General features: G+C 44.6%; 1 protein-coding gene across 1 annotated transcript in view; it reads left to right on the top strand.

The window, feature by feature from the left end:
- The first annotated feature begins 340 nt into the window (after nt 1-340).
- Nucleotides 341-19,767, top strand: part of LOC144475484 (chondroitin sulfate proteoglycan 4-like) — a 44,402-nt gene continuing 24,975 nt past the window's right edge. The window contains exons 1-3 of the mRNA XM_078191442.1: nt 341-350; nt 416-579; nt 15,690-15,921. Coding sequence (XP_078047568.1) covers nt 341-350; nt 416-579; nt 15,690-15,921 — 406 coding nt within the window. The remainder of the gene's footprint in view (nt 351-415; nt 580-15,689; nt 15,922-19,767) is intronic.

The raw sequence follows: 19,767 nt of genomic DNA, 5'->3' as shown, positions 1-19,767 counted from the left end.
TCGATCGAATTTCGAGCTCGCGATACTCATTATCTTTCGGCGCAATCGCTATTGTCGCGGGGAAGCAAGGATGAGAAAAACTTCAATATCATCTGGTCGTTTCTTATTTAAAAGATCTGCGTCGCCTTAAAACCTCGCGACTATTCTCTCTCTCCCTCTCTCTCTCTCTATCTCTTTCCATCTTTCTCTCTCTCCCTCAAGTTTGAAAAGTGGGCGCGGCAAAAGGTCTCGTTACTTTACGCGCGGTCGGGCGACGCGACGCTTCAAAGGGACGACGAGCAAACCTGTATTTCACGCGTCGATGGCCCTGATGCGCGAGAGAATGCGAGAAAGAATGAGAATGTGCATGTGTATGTGTGATAGAGAGAAGAGTAGCTGTATGGAATGAACAATAAATTTTTGAAATTTATTGCAGTGTCGTTCTACGGGGCGAGCTACATTCATCTCCCGGTCCAAGAAGCCAAGGGTGCGACCGATATCAGCTTCCGGTTCCGAACTCATCTCGCGGACGCTATGCTGCTGTTGGCCGCTGGCAAGACGGATTACTGCCTGATCAAACTCGAAGCCGGCAGATTGAAGGTTCGTTTGCCCTCAATGCTTGCTTCTATTAATAGGCTTTCTGTTTTCGGGGCCCGGCTTGGTCGTTAACCAACCGCGTGTGACGCGCCACCAAGCCGGATCGACTACATCTTCGATCGCGATCCGACGTTGCTGCGATACCTCCACCGTCGCGTACCTCTCAGACCGCGAATATGTCGACGCGAAATCGTCTACGTTCTGTATTTCATTTTTATTAATCGGTATCAGTAAATTCCGTGAAACTGTTCCGACTGAGAAGTCGACATAAATTCAAGCGGGTTTGATCTCATACGATTCCACTGTTCAACCCATTTCTATTTTACTCCGGTGTCTGGATAGTAGACTATAAAAATTCGGATCTCCAGCTACGATTTATTCACCGCTGTACAATCCTTTTGAAAAGTATATACATTACTGTAATTATATCGCATATATTTGATTTTCTTCGTATCTTGTTTAAATGCAACACTTTTATGATATATGTAATTTAGTAAAGATATCAAAGTATATTATGTCAAGTTTTCTATTATGACCAGTGCCCTCGTCAAAAACAGCTAACTGGTTATTAATATAGCTACAAAGTTTTCAAGTTTTATATTCATATTTTAATTTGAATTTAATGTAGCCGCCTGATATCGTTTTCAATTCAGGAATTGTTTACGCTTTGTAACCGAACTTTCCGTGTGCATCAATCTATGGTAAAATGATCGAAACCAGCGAAAAGTCGCATTATGAAGTAAGAATTTTATAAGAGAGGATGTTACATACATTGTAAATTTCCAAGCGTTTAAAGAATTCGAAGAGCTTCGAAAATCTTGCAAATGTCAGCGGCGATATCGAATTTTTGAAGATCGGTTGTTGCATGCTCGACCTTGATCTTCGAAGTTAACCTCACGCAAACGAAATTTCCTGAAGCAACGACAAGCTGCACGTTCATTGGTCGCGTCGTTGCCCTAAGCTCTGTGTCCGCTTCGAATAGCTTCTGCAACGCTATGCCCTAGTTTGAACTCGCAAAGTAACTCTATTCGTAAATTGCAGTTGCTCGTATTCGAAATGTACTGATTCAAATTCCGGCAAACAATGTAACAAAGTGACTCACCGAACAAGACGAAATTTTCTAGTCGCAGCGGTTGAATAAAGACAACGGCTGCAATCGCGGCGACATGGAAAAACTGGGAGAGGAATTCCCTGGATCTGACATTCGAGGAATAAATTAAAAAGGAACAGAGACACAGAAATTTCCATTACGTTTCTCAAGAAGACGCGCGGGTAAAATATTTCTTTCAAGCGCGTGCAGTCCATTGACGTGTGATCCTGCATGCACGTAATCATTTAGATAAACGAGCGAAATGAATAAATATGGTTTGCAGCTATAACTGGGTCAGAACGAGTCCGCGTCTGCTATAAGAGGGTCAAAACGTAAGGAACGTCTCGGGCTGGAATTCGTTCGACTGGAATTTGCAATTTTTTCGTCCTCAGAAAACGCCGTTCTTCAGAAGTAGATGAAAAAAATAATTACTATATGTATAATTCAGATGTTCGGGCACAAGAATAAGTGAAACATTTATTGCTGCGAGAGAAATACCATAATATTTCTTAAACGTCTGCTCGCACTTTAAAAATCTACGCAGGTCGTAAATGCAAGAATGCCTACAGTCTAGTAATCACGAAACGCCACGGTTGAAAGACAGCGTCCCTAAAACGAAATATCATGGCCACCGGCTGGTCTTTCAAAGACGGACGCATTGTAAGTGCTGCGTTTTCGTGCGAAGTAGTGCGCGCTGCCTCTTCTTTACATTGTCAAACATACAAATCCTCGAGACATTTAAATAACATTCTTGTCACCTTTAAAATACGATGACGGGTCCGTAAGGAGAGGAATTCTTACGACTTTCATAGCCTTTGAAACGAAGCCTTTACGGTATTATCTCATATCGGAGATGAGTCGTATCGACAGAATTCTTAAATATCATAATATTATTAATTCCCTTTAAACCGGAATCAAATTCCATTACTTTCCGGCCAATATTTGATCGTTGGATTAAACCTTAGCATACAATCAGCATTTCTCATCGTCTAGATAACGTACAAACTTTTATATAAATTATTTCACTTCCCCCATTATATGTGTTGACATACGGATATTTTTGATACGCTTTATATTATTATTATGTAGTCAATGTTCAATTATTAGGGTAAGATTAGAAGAAGCATAAAGCATTGTAACTAGGAAAATATTCACAAGGCAAAAGATTGACGTAAAGGCAGGGCTACGAGTTTAAGTAGATCCAGGCAGTCGTGGTCAGACGAAAGTCTATTATCGTGAAAACAGTGCCGGTTACAAGAAATGCCGTCTCGTTGCTTGTTTTCAATACAATTTCGATTAAAGAAATGAGTGGATACAAGATATCTACCACAGACCCGTGTCATAGAGTTTGGGAAGCTTTTTCAGAAGCTCGACTGCCGAATCGAATGACCATTTTCGAGTGGCTCCGACGCGTCTTTCGAGTGTAACGAGCCTCGGCCGCTGGAGGGCCGAATAATCAGACCTCTCGATGCTCGAATATCGGTTAACACTTATCGATGCGTATAAATCTTGATCCTGCTGCTAGTTACCGAGTCGTAGAGCCGCGCTCGCGAAGAAATTAGAATCGCTTTGATACGTGGAAACAGGTCGAGCGGGCGAGCCGTGGTTAAAGCACGCGACAACGAGTGCTGTAAAAAAAAAGGGAGAAAAGAGGAAAGTCGAAAGAGACAGAGAGAGAGATAGAACGGGAGAGCGAGAGAAAGGGACGATTTCACGCACACGTGTAACGACGACATTCCGCCGGGCGGTTTTATAACTTCGATAAAAACCGTGTCTTGATTTTAACAACGTCACGTCGTTGCGCCGTTTTATTCGAGCCATTAAAACTCTGCGAGTAAAAGCATCTTATTTATGTGCGCCGTTGCCCCGACGAAGGACCGCCGTGGGATGTGGGAATGGTCGGGGGTGGTGAAGGGAAGCCAGGGGGTTGATCGATGCGTTTCATTTTACTAGAGAAAATCGAGTTTATCGAGAGAGCAGAAAGCCCGGAATGAAAGGAACGCTCGGCCGGATCGGATCGGCGTAACCCGTTCGTTTCGTTCCACGCCGGGCCTGTTTGTTTCATTAAATTGAAAGGCAGTCATAAAATTTATTCGCGGCGAGGTTAACGGCACCCTTTGATTCAGCGCGGTGCAATCTCGCGGTGTTAAGTTCCCTCGTAAATCACCGATCCGCGCGCTCCCACTTCTACAGCGGCGGCGAACCGTCAACCCAATAATAATGAGCTTCGCCGTGGCACCGTTGTTGTAGAAAATGAACGGGCTTGTGACGTGATACTCTTCCGACGCCAGACCGGCGCGGCGGACGTCTTTCGGGCTCACGAAACTTTCGATCTTGCACCCTTGAACGGCCTCCAACAAGAACCCCGTAATCCAACTTACTCTGGGAAACTCGCAGCCCGTCAAACTTGCAACTTTTCTCGGCTTCCGCTTGTTTCGGACCTTAAACGTAAGGCCGATGCTCCAGACGCGTCTCTCGTACGCATTCTTAGAAACACGAAATTTTTTCATTCATTTTTAAGAGAATTTGATCCATTGTGCACTTGAATCACGGTCCACTGATAAATCAGCTGGTTTTACTTTTAATCCGGCTCTCTGTGCGAACAGATGAACACTTTTCTTTCTGCAATGCGATGGTAACTTCATATTTTCTTCATTGGCATTGTAGTATAACTTCAGTGCTTAGCCGGAATTACAATTAATTTTTCCTTCTAGACTCTAGAATCTAGAGAGTCCTTGATTGAATTCTGTACGAGGGGGTTAAAAGATTTGGTTGGTCTAGTTAATCAACTATTACGCGAATAATTTACACATTCCGGAATTAGATTGTGACTTTCTGATTTAGTTAAACTATCGAGTCTTTCTTCCAGAGAGATTTGGATAGAGTTTTAACAACGTGTTCCATTTCAAAACGGATTTGCGATTGTAAATAACGGATGCGTCTCTGAAACCATTCTTTGTACTAGATAAAAGTCGGTGCTCCTTCAAACTATATTACTATAAACCAATCATCTGGCAATGTAAAATAACTAAAGAATGTTAAAAGGAGATCTTTACCTATCAAAATGGATTAACATCGGATAAGGAAACTTGCAAAAAAAGCTCAGAACTCCTATCCTATCAAAACAAATAGCCCAAACAATTTGAGAAAGATTTTCCTGCATCCTCGTCTTCGCAGATGCAGTTCGACCAGCAAACATGTCAGATCACTTTCACCCGTTCGCGATTCCCAATAAAGGACGCCGCGGTATGAAATATTTTCCGAAGAATTCTCATGTAACTTTCATAAAACCCGACGTATGCAGTGAACCCTTACGAGCTTCCTTCGATTTCGATAGGGCAGCGGTCCGGGCTCGTGCAGTTTGAAAAATAAAATTATGGTAAAATCGGGATCCGGCATTGGCCCGACCTGGAGGATCGCCGCGCGGGGACTGTGGGATCTCGTTTCGGCCTCGGTCGATACGCGACGATACAGAGAGACGGGAGACAGAGAGAGGGAGAGAGTGCCCTGGATCGATATTCGTCGATTCTCTCTCGGTTGTCGCTCGTCTCAAAAATAAAACGCCATCAGACCGGACAGCAGCAGCGGCACGGTGGCAGCTCGTTGGGTCGTCAGTCGGATCAGGTCGGGGTCGTTCGGGAGCCGGGCCGAGTATTTTTAATTGAATTAAACATGACGTGTTCAAATTTAACTTTCGCGGTGGCGCGCGAAATAAAACATTGCAATTTAGTTAGCGACCGTGCCGGCCGATCTCTCGATGGTCTTTCATTCGGTTCGCGCGGCCCGCGAAAAATGTATTCCCCGTGTTCATTTACATTGGACATCGGTGCGCGATTGAAGCCCGCTTGTCGGACATACGCGAAATTGTTCGCGTTAGCTCATCGCGCATGTAAAAACGAATAATAGCGGCATCGATTCCGCTTAAATACGCGTCGCGTTGTTCCGACAACGAACCAGCTATCCCTCTCGCACGCCTCCCTCTGCCGATCAACAACCGGCAGCGTTCAAAAACACCGTTTTGTCACGTATTAACTCGGCACCGTGTCCCTTCTACCGTTGACTTTCGCTCGTTGCCGCGAGCTTTCCCACGAACCACGGCAAACAACGCGCCATGCCAACCAAACACGAAAAAGTCGGCGATGCTGATCGACCACCCCCTGCCAGAAACACGACAACTTCTGCCGACAAGATCCGCCGCTGGTCCCCGTTAAAACACTGCCGGATCAACCTCGGCCGTTAAAGCACCTGTTCATCGAGCGGTGAAACACAGATCTCGTTAACTCTCTACGTCCCGGAGATACTTTAACCCTTAAGTGATCGGTCGGTTTACGACGCGCGATTGCTTTTCTCGGATTTAGTATGGTCGCTGGAACGGAGGTACTTATCTAACGTTGGGCGGAGATGCAACCGTCGTGTCCTTTGTCAAGACCCTTGGCCTGGTAACTGATTTTAGGTGGAACTTCTCAAGCTTAAGTTGCGCTATTACAATTTATACCATTGTTGAAAAATTAGAACTATTTCAGTTTCCATTATTAATACTGAACCTACCAGGACCTACCTACAGAACCTACCATAATAAAAAAAATCCTCATTTCGTCGTAACAAGTATACTTGACAAAAACAGCTAATTGGTTAATACCGATGTTCATTAGTAGATTCATAAGATGATAGACACGTTGTGTAGTCACAGGAGGATCAAGCTACCGATAGTGTCATCGCGAACCGCAGCGAGGCGGCACTCAGAATTTTTAAACTTGTAACTCAATGCAATTGAAATGACTGGTACACGCATTTATGTGCTAATCAAAATATATTTACGCTCCGTGTATAATTTAATGCGTTTGCAGTTAGCGTGACGTATATGCAACGGTCACGATCTCGTGTTTCACACGTGAGACAGCCAAATTGTTTTTGCATGGCACCCTTTGTTATTTAATGTCGCAACTAATCTGCGGATTTTTATGTAAATTTCCATTATCACAGATTATTTTATGCTAACCGGAATAATGGGAAAATTTATTTCTCCGCCTAAAAGAGCCCTTATGGTTGAAATGAAGTAGAAATGATATTAATGTTCCTTGGCCCGAACGTTTTATTGCGTTTTCTAATTTGCATAAAGGTCCGCCGGATCCGAGGTTTTTCGAATCCCGCGGCCATCCTTTGTTACATTTTTTCATACTTAACAAAGAGGGAGACACGACCCGAGGAAAGTATTGCGAACGAGGGCATGGGGGAAAAACAAAACGAGGACATAAATCAGAGCAGGAAAGGTTTCGAGATGCCGAATGACGTTCAAACTTATTCATCGATGCAAAATACATATTTCGCATTCGATTCTGGTCGAAATCATATTTCCCCGACTCCGGTTGTCGATAACAAATATTTCCAATGTAGGACAAAATGACGAGGAGCAATTTTTACGGACGGGAGAAGAAGTTCGATTTCGAAGCGAGACGAATTTTCGTATTACTCTCACGATTTACGTAGGAAAGAACAAGTATTAAGGCCTCCCAAAGACGTTCGATAATGTTATGGAATCATATTGTACGATATTATTGGCGTTCCTCCCCCAAGCAATTCAATAAACGGCCCCCAGACGATCAATAACATTGTACAATCGCATTGTGCGAATCGAAAATCGAATTCTACTATAATTCAGTTCCCCGCAAAATGTAGAGTAACAAGTCGCTGGCGTTGCTTTGGTTCGCAGTCCTGAACAAAGCACTGCGAAAGACGCACGAAGCGGTTATTAGGTGTTCAAGTTAATTTTAGCCTTCTCTTTCCGATTAATGATAGCTTTAAAAAGCACCGTAAAAATATTTAATCGAAAACTCATTTCGTGAAAATACCTACCGACCGATTCACAGCAAACTACCATATTAAATTCACCGTATTAAAGGCTTGACCAATTTGCCAAACGATAATTCGATCGTTGGCACATTTTATGTTTTTAGACAGCTCCAATAATTTCTGCATTGCTCGAGCGAAAATCAGTTTCCTACAGGAAACAATTTTCATCTTTAAACAACTAGTCAGCGTTTATAATTTCCTAAAATGTCTGTCGATCGTACAACGAATTCCACTGGGAAATTAATAATCTGTACATTTAAAAGCCGGCGGTGCTTTCGCGGTCGATCCAAAACTCGTAATTTTCTCGAACCGATCGGCGCGGCACGGCGAGAGTTTTTTAAAAACCGAGCAGTGAATCCGCGGAATCCGCAGAGTCCACCTGGCGCCGCAGTCGTTGGGAATATTTTTCCGTATCGTCCATACATTCCGAGATAAACTGGTCAGATTAAAGCGGGACACTGGCCCGCGCACAATACATTCGAATTAGCGGTAACGAGGCTGGCGCGGCGTATGAACCGGGGTGTTTTAATCGTTATGAAGCGGCGTGTATCCCGTGGGCGGTTCTTCTCGCCTCCGTCTCGGTTGCCGTCGCCGTCGCGGTCGACGATTCTTCTCACGGAATCGTAATTTGTAACCGGGGCTCGTCGACGATTATTACCTAAGAGCAAAGTGGTCCTTCTGGGCCCCGTCCCGTCCCCGGCGCGTCGTTGTTCTTCGTAATGCAATACTCCCTACGCCGCCGGTTTAATTTCCAGCGCGACGAGTGTCCCCCGTTTGTACGGCCTCGTTAATAACGTCCTCGTTAATGCACGCGGGACACGCGCCGAGAGTTGGCTTGATCGCGATTCTTCCGACTCGGATCGACTGCCCGATCAATCTTCCGCAACTGCTCTGGGGAGTTTGCTAAGCAACCAGTCCCTTTTCTGAGCATCCAACCACGGCGCAACAAGATTCGCAATCATTGTTGAACCGCTTTTTATAATTTTACATAGACATTTGTTCTTCCATGGCTTTAGTCAAATGTAGACCATTTCATTTACTCGATTTTGTTCTGATAACAACAAATTCTCTTTTCATTGCTCAGTAATATAGTATAGAAAACGAATCAATTCTTCTTCTGCACCAACATTTTTACCTAACATGGTACAATGCCTCAACGAACAAAATAAGAGAGTAACGTATTGAGCAAATACACTGTAGGAACAACAACGTATCTGTTCATGCCTGTATCTCGCTCCCACTTGCTTGCAAACATAAATAATTTTAAACTCTGAATAAGGTACACTCGACTCGGACCCTCTAGCATACAGAATAGAAGAATAGATCGTCAAGCGAATACACTGTAGAAACGACGACAACAACGACTCTCTTCGTAGAAACTTGCCGTCACAAATTTAAAACGATAAATAAATCTAAAGTTTGCACGATGCTCACAAACAGACACAACAGAAAAATAGATCCTTAAAAGCCATGATTACATTGCCGCTTCGCAGACATTTTGTTAGTCACAATCAGTAATCACGTATGACAAATGACGAAAAAAGCACAATATACAAAATGCTATCGCGAATAACGAGCTTTTTTATTATTACTGTCATGCATCTTACGACGTAACCAAATTCTACTATTAATTCAAATTCCGTTACAATAACTTACCAATAACTGCTAAACGTAACGGCGGTCTCCATTTTAGCTGGATGGACTAAGGGAGGGAAGATGTTCTACTTCTTTCACAGAAACCCATTCTGTTCTGCGACTTCAATGTTCACAAACACTTCCGCTTGTTCCAAACACTTAACCTGATCACTGAAACTACTTTAACATTTCGGTAACACGATATAAATACTTTTATCACTTATTCTAGAAGCACAAGATTCTCTCTATTCATTAATATTGGGTTGTTCGGAAAGTAATTTCGTTTTTCCCCAAGAAAGACTTAATTTTTTCACAGCCAACTTCACGCTTAAGCTGCATAATCATTATATAATTGGACAACTGATGTAGTAAGTCTTGTTTGCTAAAAATTTTGTTTGATTCTTTAAAATAAATTTTGTTTAGTAATCTATTGTGTTTCATTTCCACCAAGAAAAAAACGAAACGACTTTCCGAACGACATAATACTTTGCCATCTTATCCTAGTGGTCACGTGACAACAATTTTGCGGAAGGAAAGTGAAGCTGAAGTTTCCGATCTATCGATATTACGTCACGTGACCAGAGATATCGATATGGCTTACCGACACTGAAACAGGCAGTCAGTGCTTCTAGATTAAACAATAAAAATGTGTTCATTATCGTGTAATTCAAAACTAACGTGGTGTTTATATCAACCACTTACACTACCATTAAGCTCACGGTTGCGGTATGTCGTGCGTTACAGTATAACAAGCGGTCAGGTATCACTTTGACGCCTTTAAGCAGCGCCTCAGCTCGTTGGTAGGATTTTATACAAAAAATTTTATACGGATATGAGTAAGTACGCACGACAACAATAACATTTTTTTAATTATTAACCTCTTCCTGTATAGTAGATTTGAAAACATTTTGGAATATCGACGTGGTAAACGTCGCTGGCAATTTTGGAACAAAAGCATCTCGACTCGCGTGGCACGTCTTTATAGGACAAGTGGGTAAATGTGACAAGGAATACAACTGTCGACAACTTGCATCGTATCTAAGAGCATCTGTACATTGCTGCAACTGAACTTCAAATTTTCTACAAATCAATGACTGAAAATGTGTTTTGTCTTCAACAATTCCATTGTATATAACATTAAAACCGTTTGCGTATTTTTTTGTAACAACAACGTTCTAGTATAATATATATTATTTCTAATTTAATATAAAAATTGGTAAAGATTTTACGTTACCTGTCGCTCGTCTGTAGAAAATTTGTAGTTCAGTTACAGCAGTGTGCAGATGCCCATAGATGCTGCCTTGTTCTGACAACTCGTGTTCACGTACCGTCGGTAGCTGTCTTCTTTGTCACATTTAACACTAACATCACGGTAGTTTTACATTACACGATAATTAACACATTTTTATTGTTTAATCGAGAAGCACTAACTGCCTGTTTCAGTGCCGGTACGGCCATTTTGATATCTCTGACCACGTGACCTAATATCGATAGATCGGAAACTTCAGTTTGGTCTTCCACCCGCGAAATTTCTGTTAAGTGACCAGTAGGATAAGATGGCGAAGATTAATGAATAGAGAGAATCTTGAGCTCCTAGAATAAGTGATAAAAGTATTTATATTGTGTTACCGAAGTGTTAAAGTAGTTACAGTGATCAGGATAAGTGTTTGGGACAAGCGGAAGTGTTTGTGAACGTTGAGGTCGCCGAATAGAATGGGTTTCTGTGAAAGAAGCAGAAGATTTTCCTCCACTTGGTCCACTTAGTCATAATAGAGCATTTATTGGTAAGTTGCTGTAACAGAATTCTAATTAATAGTAGAATTAAGCTACGTTCCAAGATATATAACATAGTAATGAAACGTCTCGTTTGTTACGCCACCATTTCGTACGCCGAGTTTTCTTCGACACTCCTTTGTCAATTGCAGCGTACAGAACGTCGAAAAAACACTTGTGTAGTCACGGTGTAAGTAAACACACCGCAGAAACAATAACAACAACATAGACCGGAATACAACAATAACAACAACATAGACTTACCCCCTTCACTTCTGAACCTCGAGTCTATATTTGTACGCAATCATAGGAGCGTTCATTTTTGTAAATTTCCATTAGCCGTGCAATATTTCCCGGGAAAACGATCATCGTAATTATTCCATGGCATTTACAACTAACATTCAATCCTTGGCACTGGCAGCGTTAGCAAATCAAGTTAAGCGGCCGCATCATTTACGTGCAAGCTCTATCGACGGCGAAACTGTGTCTCCTTCCTCGTCCGCGATCGCGAGTGGAAAAAGTTGTCGGTTTAATTGCAGTAATTTCCGAACGAGCCCACAGAACCGCCGAAACGACTCGTCGCGACCCGGCCTGACCCAATGAGAAACGAACCAGCTCGCTCGCGCAGATGATTTCTTTCCCTGCAATTTTTCGAGCCGCTCAAAAAATTGTGTTCCGTTGCAGCGACACGACGCGACGCGGAAACTTGGTGCAGCCGAGATCTCGATATTTCTCCAGGCCGGATTGGTTGGAGTTAATCGACCCATTCGAACGTGAATCGATACCGTCGGAGCCGGAAGGTGCGCGGTTCGGAAAGAACGCCAGTCACGCTAAACTAAGTCTTCGTTCCGACCCGCTAGAGAGATGATGTTTTACAAGTTAATCGCGCGAGAGTGTTCCAGATCGCGAGCGGTCGTCGCTCGTTTTCGATCGACTCGCGGACAACAAAAAACGCATCGTTATGTATGTAGGCCCGATTCGTTCGAGTTGATTTAAAAAGACACGAAGCACTTCCTCTATGACAATGTTAAGTGTGACGCGACGCTTTACGAGAAGATCTGACATCGTCCTGGGAGCAGTGAATTATTAAAAGCAAAGTGAGCAGTTGGTATCGCGAGCGATCCGCCGCGCCGGCTGCTGGAAATTTCAGTATCTGCCTGATGCGTCGCCCGTCGCGTCGATATTAATATTTAACTCGGTCGAGTGTTTTATTAAATTCGACTCTTTATGCAATGTCGACGAAAAATAAAAAAAATGGAACAGAGATTTCATCGGCACGGCGAATGGCAGGAGGCAGAGACTCCAAATAAAAATGCCCGCGTGGAGTAATTTGATTTCCTTCGAAATGCCGGACGGTTGTCAGAAATTATCGACTTGTCGAATGTCGGTATGAGATTCACGATGAAATAAAGCTTTAAAGTTGCTCGTTTCAAAAGTCGAGTAGATAAAAGGACAGTACGCGAAGTTCGCTAATTCCTAGCCTTTTCGATAAGAATCTATCGTCCGCGTTCTTGTAGGTTCAAACGAACGAGAACCGGTGTTATTTCGAGAACGGGAATGCGTTTCATTGTTCGGTAAGGGGATGTCGAAGTCCTGGGGAAGAGGCATCGGCGGGATTTGTACACCTGATAGAAATTCGGTCGTAATCTCTCGGAACTCGGCGGGAGCGGCGGCATCGCTTGATAATTCGTTCGCGTAGAGAATGGTTCGACGCGAACTTCGAGATCCTTTTCGTTTGAGCCCCGAGACGGTAACTCTCGTAATCCGGTGCCCTGATGCAACGCTCAAATACCGCCTGGTCTAAGTGCATTAGAGGGGGCGCAGGTCGCGGTGCGGCGGGAAGAAAATGCCGTTTCCCGGTCGGCCGGCGCGAATCCGGTGTGAAAACCGCCCGAATCTAATTTCGCGATGGGTGAAGTCCACGAAGATTCGGATCGGGACAGAGGCGGCGACGAGTGGTGCTGGTGTCGGAGCTTAATTAAATTTGTTAAGACGATCGTTAAAGAGGATGAGAACCGGATAAACGCCACCACGGCAAAAAGTGCAACGGAGCGTCGTCAGTCTCTCGCAAAGAGCCAGCCGACCCCGCGTTTTTCTGCAGTTCTGTCCAGTGCCATTCTGGGACTCTTGCAACAGATTGATCGAAGACCATGGAAAAACCGGACACGTCCGTTTTAATTACAATATAACAATACTTAATTTTATAGCGAAAAATATGACTTGGATTTAAATTTCTGCGTTATTTTCTCATTTTCTATATGTGACTTTAATCCTCATCTTCCTTAATCATTGTCTAAATACATAGAAAAAGAAAAAATCTCTTATAGCGAATAGAAAATCTTTTACGCTGAACACGGTCTGATCGTTTCTTTCAGAGTGGCACGGTTATTAAAATGGTTTTAAATTAACAAGAATTAACAACTTTCTTGTTTCGCGAAACCCATGCTTAAGGCATTCTTCTGCCAAATTCTATTAACGTAAGAATAGTCACCGCCAACGCTACAACGTTTTACAATATATTTGATCCGAAGTGTAACTTGCTTCGCGAATGAAAACGTTCGAGTTACGGGTAGGAGATCTGAGAAGATTCTCCGAATAGAAGTGGCTGAGAAAATTTCCGGGTAACGGTAGAAGTATCTTGCGATCGATACAGAGAATGTATCGTTCGCATAAAGACGCGCGATCTACTTATAACGACGGGAAACGGCAGAGCACGTTTAACGAGATCCACCGCCAAGCAAAAAGCTGCAGTTGACGCGGATCGGTGTCGGATCAAGCATCGGTCGGCCCCGGAGTGAAATATTATATGTTTGTTTTGCCTTCTTTCGGCACAGGCGTGACGAGGGCTCGTTCATTCGGCTGGCTATTACACGGTGACGCTTTATCGTCGAAAAATCCTCGGCGACGCGGTGTCAGCGTGCAACACGCCGTTTCCGTATCCGACTCTGGCTGCGCCGGGGCTGAAAAAATGCGAGGTCGTCGCCGCGCGTTTTTCGCCGGTGTAACCGAACCAGTCGAATATTCGATCATTGCTCGCTTTCCAATCACCGGTGCATCGATAATGCACCGGGACGCGCGACCTGCCCCCGTTCCCCACCTGGCCCCTCTCTCTTTCTCTCGACCTTCGGAACGTATAGATTCGCGTTTACACTCGACGAAGTGTCGTGTCTCCCGCGCTTATACATATTAATGGGGCTTCTGCATAGTCATCGGACATCGCGCTACTAGCTACCGGCTGAACTTGCGACTGGCAAAAGCTCGCGCCTTTATTACAGGAGCGGATCGATCGCGCGCGGCGTGCGGAGGTGGAACAGACCCAAACCTCCGACGCACACACACACAAACATATATATATACACACCCACACTAAAGCATGAACGCAGGAAAACACGAGCACACAGACAGAAAGAAAGAGAGAGAGAGAGAGAGAGAATAGTCGTCGTCGTCGTCGTGCTCGGCGCCAATCGCGGCCACCGTAATTTCAACCCGTCCCCGCGAACGATCGACTTTTCATTAAGATACGATCACCTTGGTCGTAGTCGGCGGCATCGTCGACGTGGCTCGATCGTGTCTATACGAGATCAAGCGGGGGCGGGTCACGGGGGGAGGCAAACTACACGAAGACATCGTGCTATAAGTCTCCAGTGAGGCTCGATTTAGGTCGCGATTAAAGACTCTTTATCAGCAGGTCGAAGCTCACCCCGGCGGAGCGTGTCGCGCGCGCTATAACACCGACGCTAACTCGATAATGCATTACTCGCAGCCCGTCCTAACGGCTTTATAACGTTGAGAGGGAGAGAGAGATGGTCCAAGACGGGCCACCGCTAAAGGGAATAAAAAACCATGGTCGTATAATCCTCGGACCGTTTCCAGCGACCCGTCGCGTCGCGAAAGACTCCACGGATTAATAAAATGCACCGACTACTTTTCCCTGTGACAACTGTTTCATTTTAACGGCGGACCGGGATTACCGTGACCCCGGTCGCCGCTTTCTTTCCCGCTGCTCCTCCCGAACAGGATCGTCCGCTAAAACGGCGGAACGCCGCTTAAACGGATGCTAATTCTTCGTCTAATTCACTTAGGTCTACTCCGGCCGAACTCTTGCTTAAATAAGGCTAAGGATTAGACACTGACCGGTCTAGATATCTTTTAAAGAATTCAACGTTTTGGTTCCCGTCGACCTGGGGAACTTTTCGAGAATCCGATTACCTTCTCCAGCCGGCTGACTAAGCGACTGATAAACGAGCAATCGATGACAGAGAGATCGATATTCGACGCGTTCCGGGTGCCTTCTTCTCGGGCCGGGCTAGAAACCGTGGTGTTGATTCGACGAGTGGACTCGGTCCCTCTATCTCCATCTCTCACCGGCTCTCTTCGGGTTCGCTGAAAAATGTAGAAAATATCGTACGAACGAGCCACAAAGCCCGAATCTTTTCATGGTAACGGTCTAACGCCAGCCGATAAGGATGCACTCGGAATTTCACGCCGGCCGCGCGGAAAATATCTCTCCATTGAAACCGCTGTCTCTGTCCCGTCGGTCCAAAGAATAATTACTTCTGAAAAACGAGAAGGTTTCGGGAGGATAGCGCCGCCGGTAGCCACGATTCGAAAAGTATTATCGCCGCCTTCAAAGCCCGCTGGAACTATTTGCCTTCGCTCGGATGATTTAAAGGGCCGGGGTTCCCACCGCTTCTCGTTCCTAGCTCTCGTTTTCCGCTTTTTGTCGCTCTTCTCTTCGACTTCTCGTTCCGTCGTCTGTCCGCAGGTCCACATTAATCTGGGCGCCGGCGAGAGCGAGATGGCCAGCACCCCGGGCCTCACGCTGAACGACCTCAGCTGGCACGAGGTCAATCTGACCAGGAGAGAGGCGAACATCACGCTGAGGATCGACGTGATACACACGACCAAGTCCCTGCTACCGGGACGGTTCTTCGAGCTAAACATACACTACGGTGTCTTCATCGGAGGACAGGGTGACTTCAACGAGCTATTTCTAGGTAAGTCGAGCCCCTCTTTCTCTCTCTCTCTCCCTTCTCCGCCCCTCTCTCTCTTCCACTCGTTGCCCGCTGCCGGCCTCACTCACTGACGGCACTGACTCACTCGAATAAATCGTCCCGCCACGTGACTGCAGCTAGCTGCCTAACAAAAACCACGTGCGTCGACGCTTCACGCTTCGGCGGCCGTTTTTCTTCGGCGCCGTGCTTTGATTCGCGACACTTCGCCGGCCTCGTGAACGGGGTGTTAAGAAACGTCCCACAGATTCCTTCGTCCTCGTCGAAACAGACTCGTCGAGCATTTTTTTTCCGAGGGAAAAACCCTCCAGTCTCCTTGCTAATCAATCCTCGTACACTGTATCCTTGATTCGCAACAGTCGCGCTTCTAAAAGGGACACTTTTTTCATCGCAGCTACCGATTCATCCGTTAACCCCACATCGCCGCGGTCGTACAAAAAATTTCCAAGTAACGTATTATAGTATATACCATTTGATGATAGATAAAACCCCGTAATTGTTTACTGACACATGATAGTAATGTTACGTTAATACTGTAAAATTAATGTTATAATTTTAATGTCGTAACAGTGTATTAATGTATAAATTGTACGCTGACTTTGTCGTCGTTATGGGATTGAAACTAGCGATTTTTGTGGATCTTTATATAAAGAGAAATAAATTGTTTTTTTTTTTTAATAATGTTCCTACGCTGAAGGAATCGTAAAAGCAATATTAAATTCTTCGTACATTTTCACAATTTTACATTTCACCTACTGGTTTCCGCCATAGATGAATAAAATTCGCAGTCCAGTTGCGGCTTACCGTATCGCAATGATTGATTGACATAAAACAATTTAAAGAACGCATTCCGACGAAGCATTCAACTCTCTGTTTATCCATCACACACCAATTATAAAATTGTATGGTACCGACCTACAATGCCTGCACCACAGAATACAGACGAAGTGTAAACTCGCTAGAAAATCGCGTACTTTCCGAACCGTCACGGTGATGACGCTCAAGAAAAATGTAACGCGGCATTTTCGAGCGAAACTACCATAAAAGACGATTCAAGTAGACGCGTCAGCAAAAGATCATTAGGAAAGTAAAGAATTTGCGGCGGAAGCGAGCGAACACCGTCGAAAATAGCTTTCTTCCTCTGGCGTGGTTCCCCTCGGCAAATGGGCCGCGAATGCGCGTTTCTATATCAAAAATGAATTCCTCGGTATCCGGCTGGGGTCGCCGGACAGATCGTCCGCCTCCTTTCCCGTTCTTTATTCCGCAGCCATGGGAATTTAGCGGGGCTGCCGGGGTGACAGGAATTAATAAGAGGTTCTCGAGAGGCGGGGGAGGCAGCCCTATGTCGTACCATGGGGTACAAATGAATTGTCATGAATATGTAAATTGAATTTCGAGCTGGTCGCCGCGCCGAGTCGAGCCGAGCCGAGCGAGGTCGCGCGAGATGCTCGAAAGGGATAACGCCGGGCAGGGGAACGGGGCGTAACCGGCGCCCTCTGTTTGTACCGATGCTATTCAATTTGGTTCGCGTCACCTCGCTCACATTTCCGATGAGTTTTCTCATTTTTTCTTCCGGCGACCGTGCACGCAAAAAATTATTGCCGGTTGCCCCCACAGCGGGAACAATGCTTCTCGTAAAGTCAACCTAATCGCGCGTCCGGGCGCTCTACTTGTGAAATTGGTCGCTTAAAACCAGAGTCTGGCATCGTCCAACCGCCTTTCGAAGAAATATTTGTCTAACGCAATTATCCGAAGGAATTCTTCTCAGTCGAATATTCTATTCGATGATTCGTTGTAAATTATTCTATCTCTTCGTTCAAATAATTCTGATAAATCTTCAATAAAATCTAATTCGGAAAAAATTTTTGCGTAGATAAATTTTTAATCAATCGATTGTTTCTGCGGTCGAATACAATTTTATTCGTTAGACCTCATTTCTTATCCGAATCAAATCTTGTTCAGCTTTGCTTAAAACAACTGTTGTTCTCATTTCACGAAGACATAATAATAATAACTTTATTTATTAGCGTCATCGTGCGTTTTGTTACAGTGAATGATAATATGGCAGTAGTCACGCAACGTCGAATAAAACACAGAAACTTGAAACTAAAAAAAGGAAATGTCGAAGAAAAGAAATTTCTGGTTCTATTCTATGACTATGGTCGGCAGATTGTCTACAAGAGAGAATCGTATATTCGTATTAACGCTAAAAGTGTCGAGCACTAAATGCGACTGATTGCCGTCTAAACATGATTACAGCCAATACAACGAGACTAGTTGGTAAATGTGAACGCGTAATATTTGTGTACATCGACGCTTTGACGTGTGTAGTTATTAATTGTTAATTGCCGAGCTTTGTGTCTGTTATTGTTAGTCCGACATATTAATGTTTTCAAAATGCGTGCACCGTAATCACCATGTATTTGTTTCTAGTTACTGACTCGTCCTGTTCAACAAACTGTAATCCGCGTTTGACGAAATAATACATGAATTCGATTGTGGCATGAGCAAATAGATCTGTCCTGCAACTGTTCACGAAAGCAGTTTTAGAATAATCGCAGAATGTTCCATGAAAAGGACCTGTAATGCTGTCAAAATTTTACAGTAGAATGTAACTTTATTGGGCAGTTCACCCTGAATTCCTTATCGATCAAAATCGAGTCTGACTAGTAAAAATTCTTCCCTTCTTTCAAATTACAAAAAAAATAAGATATAAATTGTCAACTTGAATAACAACAAAAAGAGGAGTAAAATTAAAATATACCTCCCCCAACGGGATTAATTGGTTGAAGTTAACACATGGCACTTTTTTTTCGGAGCTCGTAAGTCTTGATCGGTCTCCTCGATCGGAGCCATGATCATGGAAGTCTCTATATGAAGTTCGCTAGAGATTCCTGAGGAACCGAAGTGGGTTCTCCGAGATCCCCAGACACCAGGAAGACCCTCGAAGGACTCGCGGCAGTCTCTGGAGACACCGGAAGAGGCTGTTGAAAGGGCCTGGGAGCCCTGGGATCTCCATCGTTCCTTGGAAATTCTCCAATAGCTCCGAAAGATCTGCGAAGGACTAAGAATGCTTGAAAAGGGTTGTCAGAGGATTTCAGAGTGGCCAGCCGCAGAGGGCGCAACCGGGAACTCTTCCAAGTCCCAGAAAGCGGATTTCAAAGGAAGAAATTGAAAAAAACTGAAAATCGCTATTGGCTCGGTCGAGCTCGAATAATTCCGAAGCCGGACGAATAGTTTAATCTGCTAACGGATCGCATTCGTTATTAGTTCCATGGAAAGTGGGCCGTCGTAAAGCTCCCCGCGAATTCCATCTCTCCCGTCTCCTTCCTGTTTATCTTTTTTCGAAACTTTGAAACGTTTCATTATGTAGCCGGCTGAGGCGCCGTTGTAATGAAGAGCGTAAACTAAAGTGAAGAAAACGCTGCGGAATTATTCAAGTCAACGAAGTTTGGCTTCCTTATATAGAAGCGGCAAGCTGCCGCGAACGATCGGCGGTATCCGGCCTCGATCTCGGCGGCAAGTATCCGACAGCTCGTAAACGTTCGTACGTATCGAGTCGGCGAACGAAGGAGATCGATAATTGGACTGTCGATTGGTAGAAATTGGGTTTAGGAACGGCAGACCGGCCAGGAACATTGCGGGCCTGTATCAGTGTATATACCGCGTGATAATCTAGCTCGATGACCGGCACCGGTGGTCCCGGACCGGTGATTGATGGACCAAATATCTCCTCTGACACGCACTAAATAATACTTGGACGAGCCAGACGTCGAAGGTTGCCGTCGCTCCAGGTGTAGTCAATCGATAGACGCTGCTCGCAAGTCATTC

Source organism: Augochlora pura, chromosome 10 (genome assembly GCF_028453695.1).
Source record: "Augochlora pura isolate Apur16 chromosome 10, APUR_v2.2.1, whole genome shotgun sequence".
NCBI classification, from domain to species: domain Eukaryota; kingdom Metazoa; phylum Arthropoda; class Insecta; order Hymenoptera; family Halictidae; genus Augochlora; species Augochlora pura.
The sequence above is the reverse complement of the archived record's forward strand: the minus strand, read 5'-3'. Positions and strand labels throughout refer to the sequence as shown.